The 18,740-nt window shown below is 35.8% G+C and overlaps 1 protein-coding gene and 1 long non-coding RNA gene across 5 annotated transcripts in view; both read right to left on the reverse strand.

Moving 5' to 3' along the window:
- The window catches only part of LOC138128958 (uncharacterized), a 50,928-nt gene extending 46,160 nt beyond the window's left edge, over positions 1 to 4,768 (reverse strand). The window contains exons 1-2 of one of the 4 annotated variants that reach the window (XR_011158972.1): positions 4,591 to 4,768; positions 2,954 to 3,244 (exon numbers count right to left, since the gene is read on the reverse strand). Coding sequence is in view for 2 of the 4 variants with exons in the window: in XM_069045195.1 (XP_068901296.1) it covers positions 2,954 to 3,181 (228 nt within the window). In the remaining 2 variants the exon portion in view is untranslated. Of the gene's footprint in view, positions 1 to 2,953; positions 3,245 to 4,328; positions 4,473 to 4,590 lie in introns of those variants that run through there. The other 3 variants (XM_069045195.1, XM_069045196.1, XM_069045197.1) reach the window with 3 other exon arrangements.
- A 12,075-nt stretch (positions 4,769 to 16,843) lies between these two features.
- LOC138130021 (uncharacterized) lies at positions 16,844 to 18,740 on the reverse strand. The gene is made up of 3 exons (XR_011159462.1): positions 17,657 to 18,740; positions 17,516 to 17,590; positions 16,844 to 17,456 (listed from the first exon to the last, which is right to left on the reverse strand). It is a non-coding gene; the product is annotated as an uncharacterized lncRNA (long non-coding RNA).

Below are 18,740 nucleotides of genomic sequence, written 5' to 3' on the forward strand. Positions count from 1 at the left end.
CTATGACGTCATCATCAATTTTTTGAAATGACAACCAACACTTTTTTCTTCCCTTTCCCATAGCCCTTCTTACTAGCTAAACAACGAATGAAAAAAATTGGTACCTTACATAAGAATTTTTTGAGAAAATGACAAATTTTATTTCAAAAATTTTATTTAATTTTAAACGTAAAAATTCTTTTGTATGGGTTTATTTAAAACAGAAGATTTATTTTAATAAACCAAACAATTTAGAAGATTTAAGACAGAGAATTCGCGCTGAAATGGAGCAAATAAGCCCTGACATTATTGAGCGCTGTGTACAAAGTGTCGGTGAGTGCCAAATGGTTGGCGGGGGACAATTTCAACATTCACATTAAATTTTATTGTTAATCTTAGATGTCTGTTTGTTATTGTTTCAGCTCAATTAAAATTTTTACATCAAAAATTAAATAAAATTTTTGAAGTAAAATTTGTCATTTTCTCAAAAAAATTGTTACGTAAAGTACCAATTTTTTTCATTCAACGTTTAGGTAGAGGAAAGATCTATCAGAGAGAGAAGAAAAAAAATGAATAACATCATGAACAAATGAAGCAAGTTAAAATAAGCATTCTGAGAAATAAAAATTGACTTTTTCAGCGTTTTTGACAAATGTCATTAGTTTTGAAATTACTGATTTTATTCCATAAGTGGTTTCCACACTGTATAGATGAGAGCTGGAAATGACGCTCTTGAATTTCGTGAGGAATGTCTTCTTTTGCAACTAAAATGCGATCTTCTCGAAACGCCCGAAATCGCGAAGATCCTATGGAACGTTTACAAAGGTTCGTGTATTGCGAAATATCCTTTGAAGCAACTTTTCACCGTAGATTTGCCGTGCTTGCTCTGAATGTTCGCTACAGATCAAAGACCATATCGTCGTCTACACTAGCAAAGCACGTAACTCCAAAATGCAAAATTTTACAGGAGCAACAATAAACTGTATCAGAAACAAAATTGCATTCTGCTAACCGGCGAGTTCAGCTGGATACAAGAAACCGAATGTAACCGAATTGTATCCAGGTGAACTCGCCGGTTAGCAGAATGCAATTTTGTTTCTGGTACAGTTTATTGTTGCTCCTGTAAAATTTTGCATTTTGGAGTTACGTGCTTTGCTAGTGTAGACGACGATATCGGTTTTCTTCAGGTTGGTGAAAGACATTTGTGATTGAAATTGAGGTTAAGATTGATGTTCTTGCCAAATGACTTAATTTTGAATTAAATGACAAGAAAAAAAAACTGCTATAATTTATTTTTGACCCATTTTTCTATAAAATTCAGTGGCTTTCAAACTTTTTTTGAAAAACTTTAAGCCCCTTTTTCTCGAAAAATATCAACATTTGTATAAGACATCATTGGCTCAAACGTTAACTTTTGTGAAGTTCTATCACAGGTTAAAATATTTGCACAACATTCAATGTCACTCTGTATTTGTGTCTAAATTACTGCGTAATGATATCGATGCTGCTCCAATATTTAGTAGACTGTCATTCAATGTTAAGGTTCGGGCTGCAGCATTATGTAACAGAAAGATTTTTTACGCTCCGCCTGTGCACACTAACGTAGGTCTGTTCTCACCGATCAACAAATTATCTTCGGCAGCTAATTCCGTAAATGCAGACATATTTAGCGATAGTTACACCAAAATCCGTAACAGTCTTTTAAACACTGCTAAATACTCGAATTGAGACTGGAGTAATTTTAGCTGCTGAGGTGTGTGGCTGATTTGCGGTTAGTGTATTCAGGGTGTAAATACGGAGCTGTAAATGATTGAACGAAATAAAGTTGTACATGCTTGTCAAAACATCACCCTTTAAGTGGGATTTTTCCTGTTGTGTGGTCCTGCGCAAGGTCGTCCATCTGACTTAGCCAACTGCGTAAGTTGGCTCTGCCCAAAAAAATAATAAACCAGAAAGTTGTTTGGAAAATGACAGTTACAAATTATATTTTGATCGTACAGTTTTAACTGACATTCATATTCAGCATAACAGACCAGACATTATTATTTTAAATAAACAACAAAAGCAAGCATATCTTTTAGATATAGCTGTTCCAAATTCACACAATATAACACAGACATATAACACAAAAATTAATGAATATTTAGAATCCTCCGTTGCTATGAGAAAGTTTTGGTGTTTAAAAAAAAATTCGATTTTACCACTTATAATTTCAGCACCGGGAATAGTACCGCAATCTCTTTTTAAAAATTTAAAAATTTTGGACTTAGAGAACACATTGGTAGTTGAAATTCAAAAAGGTATATTATTATACTCATGTCATATCGTAAGGAAATTCCGTAACTTTGACACAGAACATAATAAAACAAAACAAAGTCAAAATGTGGAGGCGAGACGCCGGTAATTATGTTGATAAGCTATTACTTGATAATATTATCCGTAATAGTGTATGTACTCCGGCAAAATTGCCGTGCCGCCGGGAGGTGGAGGGTTAAGACTAATAATAATAAAATCCCCATTTACAAAGCACAAAATACCGGGAAACTTGATTGCTTGATTTTTGAAGTGTACGCGATTTTTCTGCACAGCAGTGTACGAGTACATTCTGCTAGTAACGACATAACATGACATTGCTGTCATCTCCTCGTGTTATGTGTGATATATCGCAATTGGAAAAATATTTTGCTACCAAGCAACGTTAAGAATCACCTCAGGAATGATAATGGAAATTATTAACGCAAAAGGAATTTTTTAAATGTTATCATTACGGAGGAAATTCATATTTTCTGAAAAATTTTTAAGTGGGGACTGCCATTGTTTCAATAAGAGCGTGATTAAGTGCTGTGGTGGCTTGATTTTGTTTCTGTTAGTACAGCATATTTGTTGGCCACAATTTTTTTGAATGCTCGTTACACCTCAATATTATTCACCCAAATTTTAAGATGACATAAATTTATATACTCGTATATCTTACCTTAGAAATTCCTATCTGCGTTCTATCATTAGTACTCTTCCTCGGTAAGTTTAGAGCTTCCTCGTTATGCTCATAATTTGTATTATTGCAGGGGGAATCTGGTTGGTTCACTTGTTTAGTACGTTTTTTCTGCAACTTAATTTGTACGTCCACCTTCAACTTCTCTTTGTTGTTACAGCAATCTTCCACTTCATTAGAAATTTCTGTATGGTTATCTTTATTTTCCATGTTTGCGGTTCTGTATTATTAATAACTTTCACCAAATGCTGATTTTGTGTTTCTATCTGCAAGCTGATGAAAAAAATGTTATTCAAAATTCAAATACTTTATTAACTAATCAACTAATAAATGACAATTTTCCTAATTACCAATTGTTTCTTTTTTCTGTTTGAACCAAAAAAATGAGAACCAGTTCTATGCAATTTGTTAATTCTTATACATTTTTGGGACACCTGAATAATAAAATCGTAACAGTTATACCGGGACATTTTTTTAAATCCGAACATATTCCCTATGTTCAGTTTTAAAAAGCACAGATCAATGCATTGAGAGTATTTGCAATGCAATCAATGTATACTCGACGCATCCGTGGTTGTTAAATTTTGAAATAATTTTAAAAATTGTTCTGAGTGATGGAATTGGCCTATCCGGATAAGTGACTGAAAAAACGTCATGCACATTTCTTATGCTCCGATTGGCATGCATTATGTGTAATTTTATTTATTTTATTACAATAATAATTCAAACATCTTGTAATTTTTTTAAATTGTCAAGTATACTTCGTCCAGAGAGAGATTGGGAAATTTTAAATTGTAGGCTTGTATCCCAACACTACAGAATGCACTACAATATATTAATTAGAGCATAATTTCAGGGCAAAAATGTTACTGCTTGAAGGATATATTTCAAATTTTATGTGCCCCAGGTACATTTTTCTCTACGTAGTGATTTTTATGTCAACCAATCTCTAGCTGGATAAACTATAGCTATTTTGATGTTACGTTGGTTACCTGATTAAGTGATTACATACATCATTGATCTGTGTTTTTTAACGTTATTTACCTATCAAGGGAGTAAAGTATAGTGGACCCAGAACTCGTTTTATGATAGGCAATAACGTATCGGTACATTTCCGTGACATTTCTAGAATTCAAAGTAAAGATAAAGAAGGCCAGATAGAATTTATTATTCCTGACAAGATTATGGGCCAGGCCGTGAACCATTTGTATTTTCACAAGGTACCAAATAATAATCAACATAATTCAACCAAATTAATTTCCTGTCCTAACTAGAACATTTTGTCGGGTCATTTTAATAATTCAGTGTTTATTTAAACAGTGAATAATTCTGACAAATTAGTTTGAAAAACACTTACATGCTACTTCAAGACGTTGAATCAATGCAGATTTCGGGCGAAATTATGCTCATAACAATATTGAACCGTTTTGAATTTGAATATTGAATTCGAACTGATTCTACTTTGTAGAACCTACATATTATAAACAAGATATGATATCTTTCGATATGAACGACGTAGTTGTTATACCTACTTTGATGTTACGACGATTACAAAACGATAAAAAAGTAATATTTATAATTACATCAATTTTAGGATGTGAAAGTAAGTTTTTACCTACCCATAGACGCTATAAAGACAGAAAGCACAGTGAGGATGGCGTCTTGTCAGTTTGCAGATTGTTTGAGCTCAGCCAATCTGCGAAAAGCCTAATGTAGACATTCTGCAGATCGTCTATACATTTCACTGATTAACTGATTCTACACGTTGGCAGTAAGATACAAGGTATCACGTCATTTCGGCGCGGATGAATCGGCGCACGTCGTTTCGGCGCTGACATATCGGGGCTACGTCAATTCGGCGCAAAGACAAATCGGCGCAACGACAACACACACACAACACACTACGTGTTAAGGTAGCGCCATTACATTCCTTCCATCATATTGACAATTTTCCTCCACCATCAAATTGACAATAATATTTTATTAAAGTGCGTTTATTGGATAACAGGATTCATTACCCACGAGCCGTTGAATAATAACTTCAAAACTCACCGCAAACATAGCAACTAGTACCGTACAATCAACAATCAAAGCAAAGAAGCCCTTGAAATTTTGAACGTATGTCCATATCTGAAGTTCAGACGTTCAGATTGCTCTGGAATGTATGGAAGTATTTTTGGTTGCATATACTATCGCGGGCAAAGAATAATAGTAGTATGTTACTATAGACACCCCCAAAACTCAAATTTTGATTAACTTTTGGAAGTGTCTATAGTAACATAGTGTACCAATCAAGGTGGTTAACATTTTAACTTTCTTGGTAAGTACAATTAGGTACGGCCACGGAATTTTGTCCGTCACTTGTCATTCCATTGACCTTATGTATTCGTAACCTCACTTTTTGCTATTACAAGACTTGTAACTTGTAAACGCGCTTCCACATTTTGTGCACTCTGCTGATATTTGATATTTTGATTATTCGACATTAGCGCCGATTTGTCGTTGCGCCGATTTGTCGTTGCGCCGATTTGTCTTTGCGCCGATTTGTTGTAGCGCCGATTTGTTGTAGCGCCGAATCGTCATACGCTGAATTGTAGGGGCGCTGATTTGGCAGCGCCGATTTGTCGTGGAACCAAGATACAAACAGGGTGTATGTTGACAATAACATTGATTTATATTGTTGCACTTGACGCCCAAACTTAATATTTTCACGAAAGTTCTACGGAAATAATAATTTTAACAACCAAGTTGAAGGCTGAAATATTTATTTGAAATAGAACAAATTAATAAACACATTATTGTGTTTCATAAAAATTGAAAACTACTGTGCAACCTGAAAACGAAGGATTTGTCACAGGATTCTGGACCTTGAATACTCGCACCATAGGCTTGCCGGTAATTTTAGTTGTTGTGATCGTCCCAGGATGTAGGCAAGCCTTACCTTTTCCGTAACAGTGGACACATTTTTCCTGCCGCACTAATTTTTAAATGATTCGTACGTGCACTCGTATCGGTTTCGCTATTTTTCCGGCAGCGCACTTGTGGAGGCCATATTTGCGGCTTCTTCAATTTCATCTACCTCAATATTTATTAATTGCAATTGTCTGTGTAACATGGTAAAACTCAGACGACACGATTCTCACGAAATGGTATTAAAATCAAAATTAGTTTCGATGACAGGTGAGAAAACAAAACTATTTCTTAATAAATTGCCACGATAATTTTTTTCTTTTGGGTCGGCTGCTGGCAATAGTCTTGGGGCGGGGTCAAAGGGGAAAGTTAACTCGACCCAAAACAATAAAGAGAAAGGGCGCCAGGATCCTCCGGCAGCGCTGAGACGGGAGTACCCGGATCCGGTGATACTCCTAAGCCGATACCCGCAATGAAACAAAGTGCTTCGGTTAACACGTTTAATTAAAATTAATTCTGTGATACAGGTGATAAACTTGAAAAATTAAATGAAAAATTGTTTTATGTCCCCTTCAAAGATGTAAGGGGAAGGTGATATGTACAAATAAATGACGATTAAATTAATTTAAATATGTATCATGATACGTACAAAAATTAAGAAAAATGAGGTCCGGTCCGGTAATATAAGAAGAGTAATTTGAAACTAAACTAAACTGACTTCCGAGTCAGTCACCGACGAGACTTGTACAAGTTTTCGGTGCGACCGCATAAAAAAAAATGGTATTCAACCCACGACACAAACGCAAATAATTATTACCGGGGGCGGATTTACAAAATAAAATGTAATGATTTCTGAAATTGAATGACACAACACAAAAAAAACTGCCACTGAAGGTGGCGAAAACACAAGAGAGAGAGTGAAAGTTGCCGCCGTAAAAACTTATCTTCCCGCGAAAGAACGGAGGCCGCGGCGGAGGCAGATAACTCACACCTCAGGGCCGACAAGATGGAGGAGAATCGGATTGCTCTGACCTGGAACTAGCGGGGTTCGTGGCGTCCTGAGGGTGTAGATCTTCTCAACCCTGGTGCTGCTGTTCTCCGGAGGGGTGAAGGGGTGCTCCAGATTGTGGCCCTTTTCGCCGGAACAACGAAGCAACGGGAAGAAAGAGTACGGCAAACGTGACGAGAGAGAAGGTAGAAAGAGAAGGAAAAAAAAAGACCCTTTTGTGAAAAAGGAGACGCAAATTAGTACCGAACAGGGTTGAAAAACGTGACTTACTCAGTTGGCGTGAGGTCTTTTTTTGGGGGATGTGCAAGGTCGTGACTCCCAGAGATCCCGAATTTCCGCACAAGTTGGGGTTCCAAGGTACACAAACGGCAACTACGGCAACGGAACGGAGAACCACTCAACTTTTGGGTCGGGGTACAGGAGACTTCGCCCAGATACCGAAATCGGTGACGTCCAAGCGACAATGGCGGCGAAGTGCACCCAGTGACGATACTTGCACGAGAAAGAGGAAAAATCGCGTCGAACCGAGTATTTATCAACTACCCCAAAAAAGCCTAGCCAGTTTTGACGTAGGAAAACCGACCTTAACTGCCGACAAAAGGAAAAATGGAGAACCGGCAGGTGCGTTCTATAATTTTCGACGCGCAGAAGTGAAACTGAGTAGTCCAGGAAAAAGGAAACGAGGGTAGGGAAAGTGAAGAGAATTTATAATTTATAATTTATGGAGTCCAAAAAGGGAAAAGGGACGTTCAAGCGACTTGCCCAAGCTCCGATAAACTCTAGGTCGTGAAGAGAGAAGAAGATAGGAAAGAATGAAATTTTTTCTGGCGCAAAGCCAAGGTTCGCGACCTGACAAACCCGACGGTATGTAGCTACCGTCCCGCTGAAATTTTAAGGGAAAAAGCACCATTTCGGCCGTCTCATCGGCCGGGGCCAAACGTGAAAGAAAAAGAAAACCGGAGAAAAAAAAAACTCAAAGGGAAGACTAGGTAGAAAGAGGAATCAATGATAACGATAAATGAACGGGATGATGGGGGATAGGGAAGGAATAGGGACACGAACAAAACGGTCGCGGTAATTTGCGGTTACTCTCGGCCTAATTGTGAGTGAGCGTTTGCCGAGTTGGTTATTTTAGAGGTTACTTTCTAGGTGTTCGAATCGGCGCAAACAAGTTCCTCCAAATGCAGGTACCAGGGTGGATATCAGATCAGGTAGCGAAATGTAGAAGACTATCAGGGACGGGTTAATTACTAGTGATGGATAAATGACCGGTCATTTATTTTTGGTCAAAGTTGACCGGTCCTAGTTAACTAGTTAAACATCACAAAATGATTCTTTGAATGTCAAGGATTATTTTAATACCAAATAATGGTTCTTAATTCCATTTTTGATAAGATTTATTGATCGATAAATTATTGTTCTAAAATTGTGTAAGTGAGGTTAAGTTTGAATTGTTTGAAGTTATACTTTGTTTTTTCTTTAACATATTTGCTTGAATTTGAACTTTTTGTTAATTTAAAACGCTTTAAAACTTTCAACACAACTGTGTGTGTGTGTGTATTTTCAGTTTTTTAGTTTCTTTAAAATACAACATTCGTTTAGAATTTAAAAAAGTAGGTAAGTATTTTCTGAAAATAGAAATATATTGTATGCCATGTTAAGAAGACACAAAAACGATTGAAAAACAAAAACCACTTCTTCCTAATAGATAAAAAGCTTAATAATCGTTTTCCACAATGATCTTTATTAAAGTTTTAGATGTTTCATTGTCATACTTTACTTATTTATTGTCATAATCGATTTCTTCATTGTCAGCAGCTGCGTAAATGAAATCAGACAACCCAACATCACCTCATCTCATCAGTCAAACAGTCATCATATCCTATAATCTTCAACATTATAAGCGCGAAATTTAAATTTTAAAAATGACTGGCCAAATTCGTCAAGTTATTGACAATTATTGACCGGTCAAAGGGGTCATTGACTTAGTCAATTACCGGACTTCACAACACTATTAATTACACAAAACTGATACGGGAAAGCAGGTACTCTTTAAAGTATTTATTCTTTCTCAAAATGAAACACTTAGTACAAAATGTTCAAACATGTTTATTAAAATCAACAAATTAAATTTTATTATAATACGAAACTTTCACATAACTAAAAATGTCAAGAACATAATTGTTGTTTTTACTAATCAAATTTTCTAAATGTTTTTTCTGTTGATTTACGTCTTTTCTTAGTTTTTTACTAACAGTGTTTGCGCTTTTTATTTTGCTATAAATGAACGTTTGAAACCTCAAGAGAACATCAACAAATATAAATATGAAGGAATGGTTACTGTAAAATTGACTCTTAAAATGGGAATGAAAAGATTCACTCGCATTTGTTGTACATGTTGTGCTAGTAGCTAGTTGATTAACAGGTGGCTAATGGTCAGCCCGGATGGACCGCCAGTCTCTAATCCAATTACAGGTACTTGGAGGAATTCGTTTGCCGATAACGGTCAAAAAAGTAGAGACCTGCAAAAATTTGAAAGCGTGGAGGAACTCATTTGCGACCGTTCGAGTAACGATGGTACATCCCCAAGCATTAGTGGAACCCTTGGGCCTTCCACTCCGGCCAAACCCGCAAAAATCGGTCAGCAAATGGAACCGAATTTTCGAATCGTGACAAAATGTAAATAAATTTCGAGCTGGCAGCGGAAATAGTAGGTATATTAAGTATAAAGAACGGTAATGACAATGTACCGATCGAAGACAATTGTTTGGAGGAGGAGCTTGCGACGACTCCAAAATTGTCTGAGATCGGCACATTGTCATTATCATTAACGTTCGTGATGCTTATGAGATTTTTTGCACGATTGAATATTTATTACAAAACACTGACATCTAAACTCGGTACAGGTTGCAACGACATACTTGTCATTTGCAACAGCATTTTTTTCATATTTCTGAACCAAATAAAGGCACAAAGGGACCAGAAAATCATAGTTTGGGTCAGTGGCGGCTCGTGACCAAATTGAAAGGGAGGGCACACTTGGATCAATTCGGATTGTACCCAATACTTTTTTATTGCTGTTTATATCCATGTCAGTGTCAGTGAACACGGTGTTTTTAGATTGATCTATGTGTAATTTTAAAATATCGTCAACTTCGGCAATTAAATTTATCAATCCTCGAAAAATGCTTGGGTTATTACTCTCAACTCCTTCATCATGTCCACGTAATGCTAACTCAAATGCCCCGCAAAATTTTATCGCGTCAATAAGTTTTCTTAAAATATATCGATTTTGTTTCACTTTTTCATTATGTTTTTGAATTTCAAGGCGATATACCCCACTCAGCTGGTTACGGAGGTCCGTGTTGCCCAAAATTCCAAACTCGACTGAATAAAATAAATGTTTTTGGCTTATTGCATGCTTTTTAAGTTTTTGGCCGAAATGTTTTAAATCTGTAACACCGGTCTGAACCCAGGCAAGATCGCAATCAGCGGATCCCATTACCAAACACACGAAACAATAAAATGAGTTACTTACATCGCAAACACATAACCAACTAGCATTATTGTACTCGTACATACCTCTGTTAAAATTTCTTACCACAATTTTACCCTTGATCAAATTTTGTTTACAAATTTTCAGGTTTGGACGAGGTGGACCTAACCGTCCGCTCTTCAAATCCAAGTCCAACGGCGGTTTTTAAATTTTTAATTGATTGAACGGAATTCATGATAATATTCTTAAATAGCACGACTGAAACCTAATGTTACTATTAATGCAGAATGCTAGTAAAAACTACACTTGAAAGCGAAAATAAAAGCATTAAACACACGTTTGATTAAGAATTAGACGACAAGTGTTGCGAACTTGCAAATCAGTTGAAATCTCGTTAATCTTGTTAAAATTTGAAATTCATAACTTCGGATGCAATCGAGCTAAAAACAATTCAACGTTCGATGAAGTCCGGTAAATTATGTGTTGTTATTCGCTGTGGGCAAAGTCGCCTTTGCCCACAGAGATGGGCATCGGCGTCATAGGGATTTTTTAACATGATGTTCTCGGAGAACTTGTAGAAGCGTCGTACGTCGTAGGGGAAAATAAACGAAGCGGGGCAAGCTAGTATACTGTTTTCAATTTGCTTGTAGGTCGTAAAATTTTATGGTACTTTAAGTTAAAGATCTTGCGGGGCTTATAAATCCTAGTTTACCACTACCAGGTAATATTTTAAGGAGGGTTGTATTGTACATTTTGTATATTTGCATTGTACGGCAAACGGCACGCGCCACTTCCCAACCTTTTCAAACCCAACCATTGTGCCCGTTAATCGCTCATAATATGCAATAAAATTTTACGACCTACAACCAAATTGAGAATACAATACTTGCCTACGCCGCGAGGCGCTTTTGTAACGCAAGATCCAAATGACGCTGAGCGGCGCGCAAAATACAAAATGCACCCATTCCCATTGACACATTACAAAGGCGATTCGAACTTATTACAATTTAAATATTTGAATAGACTATACATATAACGATTTTTATATTTATTGTTATCCTTATTTTACAATTTGTTTTGGGGGGGCATTGCCCATCTGCCCGTCCTGTACCAGCCGCCACTGGTTTGGGTTGAATATTTTCCATATAAGTACAGTTTTTAAGTAATTTCAAATGACTAATGCCATAAAAGTGCTGTTGCAAATGACAAGTGTGTCTTTGCAACCTGTACCGAGTTTAGAATAAGCCCAATGCGATACGTGTTTATACCCTTCACATCGTGTAGCCACAATGTCAATTTTTGTATCGCGTTTCTAAGGCAATCTGCAAACAACTACCGCCATTGCAGTTTTTGTGCCAAATATCGCCAGTTGTGTTGAAAAACAAGCAGTAAAATGAGTGATATTAGTGATTCCGAAAACGAAGTGGATGTAGTAGAAGAAACTTTGAATGTGGGGTGCGTCACAAATAAAGAATTTTTGAAAATAACGACCTCAACGTGTAATTAAGAAGACAAGGAAAATTTATGGTATGAAAATTTTGAATATACTAATGTCGCGGCAAGTTCTCTAATGTTATTTTATTACAGCGGCAAGGAAAGCCGATTACAAGAGCCGTACCTATGAGTTTCCAGAAAGTGCTAACATCTTGTCTTCAACTTCTGTCTACATAAATGATGAATTTTCGAAACCAACAACCTCAATGTGTAATCAAGAAGACAAGGAAAATGCGGGGTATGAAAATTTTGACAATGCTGATGTCGCGGCAAGTTTGCTAATGCTATTTCATTACATTACAGCGGCAAGGAAAGCCGACTACAAGAGCTTTATGAGTTTCCAGAAAGTGCCCCCACATCTTGTCTTCAACTTCTGTCTACATAAAAATTATTATAATAATCGATTAATTTTGAATAAATTTTACTTACCGTTCTAGAACACCAAAAATTACTTACCGTCGAGTTTATCGTTAGCAACGAGTAAACAGAGCTTACCGTCTTGGAAACAGACGTGGTAAACAAGCAAATAGAGGACAATCGCGCAAAAAATATTATAAGATAAGACGGAATGTATCGACTATAAAATTTCTCGGTAGGCAACGCTTGTACGCATAGGCTTGTACATGTCTACCTCGAATGTTATCAAATTTTTACATTCCTTATTTATTACTTAAATACCTATTATTTTAAAGCAATTTAAATCCTCTTTAAAAAAATACCATAATTTTACTATTGTCTAGATTACCTGAGTAGATAAGAGAGGCCGATCCTGGCTCACAAAAGCGCCTGAAAATTTGAATTGGTCAGTGTCCTTGAAAAGTAGTGGCCGATCCTGGCTCACTCGATTGTATCGATGTTTGGATTGTGTATTGACCTGAAAAAGTGGGGGCCGATTCTAGCTCACTACTTCTTGAGTGGTAAAGTGAACGGTTGTTCGATTTTGGATTAACAGCAACAACACCAACAGCAACGATTGCCTCATAAAATTGTGTGTGTGTGTGATGAACAGTGTCGGGACGAAATAGTACCGCACAAGTCGACCAGTACAACTTTGCGTAATACCCCACTCACATATAAACACGATTCAGCTGGTTCGTTTTCAATAACAGGGAACCAGCTGAATCGTGTTTATCTGCGAGCGAGGTATTACGCAAAGTTGTACTGGTCGACTTGTCCGGTACTATTTCGTCCGGACACTGGTGATGAAAGATTTCTTCTCATAAAATTGTGTGATCAACGATCGGGAGATTTTTTATTGTGTTATGTGTTTTAAAAAATTTGTTATGTGACGCCTTATAAAATAATGGATTAACAGCAGCAACACCAACAGCAAAGATGGCCTCATAAAATTATGTGTGTGTGTGATTGAAAATGGTTTCTTATAAAATTGTGTGATGAACAATCGGGAGATTTCTTGTTGCGTTATGTGTTTTAAAATTTGTTATGTGACGCCTTATAAAATAAAGTTCGATTTTGGATTAACAGCAGCAACACCAACAGCAAAAATGGCCTCATAAAATTATGTGTGTGTGTGATTGAAAATGGTTTCTTATAAAATTGTGTGATGAACAATCGGGAGATTTCTTGTTGCGTTATGTGTTTTAAAATTTGTTATGTGACGCCTTATAAAATAAAGTTCGATTTTGGATTAACAGCAGCAACACCAACAGCAAAGATGGCCTCATAAAATTGTGTGTGTGTGTGATTGAAAATGGTTTCTCATAAAATTGTGTGATGAACAATCGAGAGATTTCTTGTTGCGTTATGTGACGCCTTGTAAAATGAAGTTAAATTTTGGATTAACAGCAGCACCAACAACAGCAACGATGGTCTCATAAAATTGTGTGTGAGGGGAATTTTCTTGTCATAAAATTGTGTGTTGAACGATCGGGGGATTTCTTGTTCCATCATAATTGGAAGTGTCAAAAAGGATAAAAATTTTCTTTAATATCATCATAAAAATTGTCACATAACGTTTCTATAATTAAACTGTCTGTATCCGTATATAAAAGATTAACTTTGTCTTCATATTTTCGTTTCAAGAAAGTGTAAAAAAAATCGTAAATAATAGTTTTTATTCAAATCTAAAATTGTGAAACCGACATAAAGGGGTTTGTCGTATAACACGTATTCCTTATTCATCTGTATTGCAACAAAATTTTTGTTAAAATAGAACAATTTTTGAAATTTGGTCTTGCAATATAATTTTCCGCCCCCGGTTTTCTACCATTACTATGCCATGATGTAACTAATTTTACGTTTACTCTTTTATCCACTGATTCCATTGTTTTTCCGAAAACGCTGTTATTCATTAATTTAAAAACATCGCGCTCTAAAGCGTTTGTAGATTTATTACGCATCTTTCTATTTAAATCGACATAGGATTGTAGTCACGGTGCTTGATTAAACTTAAGAACGCGATGAATTTTTGTCAACTTTAATCCGTGCTGAAGTGCTTGTTTTAAGTTTCTGTAATGTAAAATGTAATGTCTTTTATGATGTATCGTTGCACAGAGTTTTTGTGTTTTACCGGTAGGTGGTATGCAACAATATAGATTTAAAATGATTAGATTTATTTACAAAAATTAATACATAATCACTGTACTATTCTATGCTAACTTAAAATTTATGGTCTGTAATTAGATATACCTATTATAAATTAAAATTTAATTTTTTGCTTATATCCATACAACTTGATATGTTGGATTGGGAGAGTAGGATAAAATTAAATCAGAATTTGTATGTAAATTTCTATTATAATAAGTGTGTTTACAATCTAGACATTATGCAATGTATGGTGCGATTAATAAAGTGACTCTAGAAAATTATAGTCTATTTTTAAAGCCTAAACCTTCAAATAATGTATAATAAATCGTTCAGTTGATGACGAACAATTTTCATTTCGGAAAGAACAATTGTATGAGTACACAGTTGAGATCACAATAAACCAATTAATTAATCAATTGAGAATAAAATGAAGAAAAAAGTGCGATTTTTGCAAGATTATTACTGTATTCTATTTAAACGATAAAGAAGAAGAATGTTGCAAATATGACTAGGAAATTTATGCAAGAAATAGAATGTGGTTGCAGTGTTGCAAAGATACAAGTAATTTTAAATCCGGTTTTAGAAACAAAATTATTTGAGATAAAAATGAATAATCTTGTAATGATCTGGACATTACTGTTTATCCGCCATTTTGAAAACAAAATAAACAACCCCTGAAATGTAAACAAACCCCAAAAGTAACAAACAATAAAAAGGTGAACAAGTTAAAAACAAAAACTAAGCAAAAATGAGGCAAGTGGTGATCGTCGAAAAATGTTAGGACCTACGTTGTGTTTTTTTTTTGACAAGACTTCGAAGGTGGATCAGATTCTTGGTACAAACGGTAAGGCTTCCAATTCGGGGAGTGTCGATAGAAATGAAACAACTAGGTGTGGAGGACGCCAAACTTTTATTTCATTTAATTATTTTGATCTGCAATAACTTTGAATTTTGAAGCGAGCAACGCAAGATGGCAACAAAACAAAATAAAATATATACACTAATAAACAGCATTAAACGATGCAACACAAAATACATAATTTACCAAAATCGAAATAGCAAACGATGAATTTTTAAAGAAATAAAGACAAACAAGAAATTAGACACAATGCCAAATCTCACGTTGCGCTCGCATACGCCAAACGAACCGACAAAGTGGATTTTTGAATTAAGGTGAATGAACGAATTTTTCCCGACAAAATACAAAAATAAACAAATTATAAAACGCGGTTATTGCAAATCGGGACCGATAAAACCCCCGTAAACGGTATCCCAAAGGCGGAATCTTTTCAAACTTCATAACGAATTTTTCTTAAACACTAATTACAATAAAATATTTCATTTCGGTACAGTTGAGATACGGGGACGCGCGATTTCGTCACGAGCCGTTTAAATGGAGAGACAACAACTACAGAGTACATGTGTGGCCATTCCTACAACCTTTAACGCATGCGACACCCCCGCGTCCTATTTCTACATCCGCATGCCGGCCGGAAGGGAGATGAAGGAACACACAACTTCCATGTGTGTACGTGAATCTCACGCGTAGGTTCGGAGGGGACGGGACAAAAAGAAAAGAAATTACGCTGAGCGAACGAAACTACATCGTGCAGTGATCTATATAGTCCCAATCACCAATCAATGCCTATCGAAGTGCGGAACATTTATTACAACCCGTGACGAAACGAACGCTGATGTCGCTCTAAACTGCTTTCCCAATTACATGACACAAACTTTTCTTCCGATACGAACAAATTACGATTTTAACAAATTTGTGAATTTAGCATGTAAGAATTTAATATTTACAATGTTTTTCTGCATGCAAAACATACCTCTCACCACAAAACACAGTCCTGGCTCGAACAAAGATTAGTGGAACACGTGAGACAAAAAGGGACAAAAGTGGCGCCAAATGGGACAGCGTCAATATCACTGATTTGCACCAAATCTCACGGGAAAACACTCCGTCTGTTAATTTGCGAATAAAAAACGTTTAATTCAACAGCGGATGGCCAGGGGAATTAGAAAAAAAAGAAAACGTGACTTCTTTTTTTTTAACAGAACACTACACGAACAAAACACGTCTTATCTCCGGCGAGGGTGGAAAGAAAGAGGCCGCTTTCTCCTCCCACCATCCCTTAAGTCACTTCTTGACCATGGCCTACTGGATTCCATTTTTTGGTAAACAAACCAAGGCCTACTTGGTAGCCGTGAAGTGGAATTTTGAATCTGGGCACTACAATCTACAAACGCAGTAGTTGTAACATCACGTTGTTAAGTATTTTTGTCAATAATAATAAAAGATATGGGTTGAGTTGCGTAAGATGTTGCACTCACAAAAATTTGAAATTAAACAATATATGTAGATTTAAAATGATTAGATTTATTTACAAAAATTAATACATAACCACTGTACTATTCTATGCTAACTTAAAATTTAAGGTCTGTAATTAGATATACCTATTCTAAATTAAAATTTAAATCATTTGTATCACTGGCACTGTCCGATTCACTCAGAACGTTTACCTTCGGTTTAGTCACTTTCTTTAAACTTAAGTTATATTTAGACATTTTAAAAAATTTGAATCTAACTGTAGATCTATCTATTCTAAATTAAAATTTAATTTTTTGCTTATATCCATACAACTTTTTATTTGAGTCAATTTTTTTTTCTTCCGCGTCCAATCTAATATTTTTTTTGTACATTTAATGTTTTCTTTTTCAACTTTCTCTCTCTTACGCAAACGACTTATATAATATTTTTTTAACTGTCCCTTCCATATGTTAGTCATCATCCCCACACTATCATCATTCGTATCACTAGCACTGTCCGATTCACTGTCCGTATCTCTATCCTGGAACTCCATAAGCTTTTTCCAACACTTCCCCATTCCAGGGCCTGCATGGGCTGGTGTGGGTGGAGACACTATCTTTGGAGTCGCATCCAAATCGGGGATTACATTTTCAGCTGATGCGATCATCTCATTTTCAGCTGATGAGATCATCTCAAAGTAATCCCCAACGGACAACTGAAAATTTCATAAAAAATATTATCAAATTTACTTAAGAAAGTTAAAATCAAACTTACCGCTTCATTTAGGACTGGCAGTAATGGACAGGCCATAATCTTGGAGGAGGTGGAGGCGGAATCTGATGTGGAAGGCTATAGATAATTATGATAAAATATTTTCTATTACAAAAATGAAAAAAATATATAAACAAGTCTTACCTCAGGAATAAACTTTACGTCACTCAGAACGTTTATCTTCGGTTTAGTCACTTTCTTTAAACTTAAGTTATATTTAGACATTTTAAAAAATTTGAGTCTGACTGAAACTATTAAACGTTGACAGAGACTAAAGACTAAAGTGAAAAACAAATGGAAAGCTTAAGTAAGAAAAATAATGCATTCGTTGCAAAAGAAACCTTTCCTTCATGCAGCTGGGGAGAAGTCTACCCACTCCGATATTTGCAAATTTGCAGAATTTTATCATCCACAGGAACGCACATTAAATAATGTGGGAAGGCGAATGTTCTGTACGCCAGTATTTTTCCAGACTGTTTTATCCCTGAGAACCGCAATGTTGCAATTATATATTATTTAAAAGAAAAGCGCGTTCAAAAACAAAACTTGGGAAGGAATAAGGTGAATGTTTCTGCGTTCGTGCTGTAACGCTTTATTTCTTCTCTCTCTTTTCTTAATTCATTTTTTAACCTCCATCGAAACTTTATTTTCCAAATTCATGGTTTTATATAATATACTTTTTTCGAAGCGCTTTCAAAGCGAACGTTTTATTTTTAACCGTTGAATACAAAGCGATTTCAAACCGTTTGTAAAGCGAGATTAAGCGTATATACCAGCCAACTGTTTGCCACAAACCGATTTCAAACCGTGTGCAAAGCGATCCCAAAGCGATTTATTAGTTAAGCGTTGAATACAAAGCGATTTCAAACCGTTTGTAAAACGATATTAAGCGTATACATCTCTTAACTGTTTGCGACGCTTATTGTATTGAAAAGTTGTTTTGCGTTCAAATATTGATAAACGCATGCTCAGCCATATCAGTACAAACAAACTTTCGAGGTATGTATTTCCATAAAGGAGAAGTATAATTTAAACACTCACATATAGAGGCACCACCGAGATTTCCTTTTGTTTATTGTGCTCTTGATTATTATTAGTGTAAAGATGGATTTTACCTTAGAAGTTGAACTTGCAGCACAAGAGGCTGTAGAAACCGTTTACAAAAATTTCTTTCAAAGTGCCACTTCTCGCACTGAACCAAACAGTGTCAATAGTGATCTTGCATTTT

The sequence above is a fragment of the Tenebrio molitor genome, chromosome 4, assembly GCF_963966145.1.
Source record: "Tenebrio molitor chromosome 4, icTenMoli1.1, whole genome shotgun sequence".
NCBI classification, from domain to species: Eukaryota; Metazoa; Arthropoda; class Insecta; order Coleoptera; family Tenebrionidae; genus Tenebrio; species Tenebrio molitor.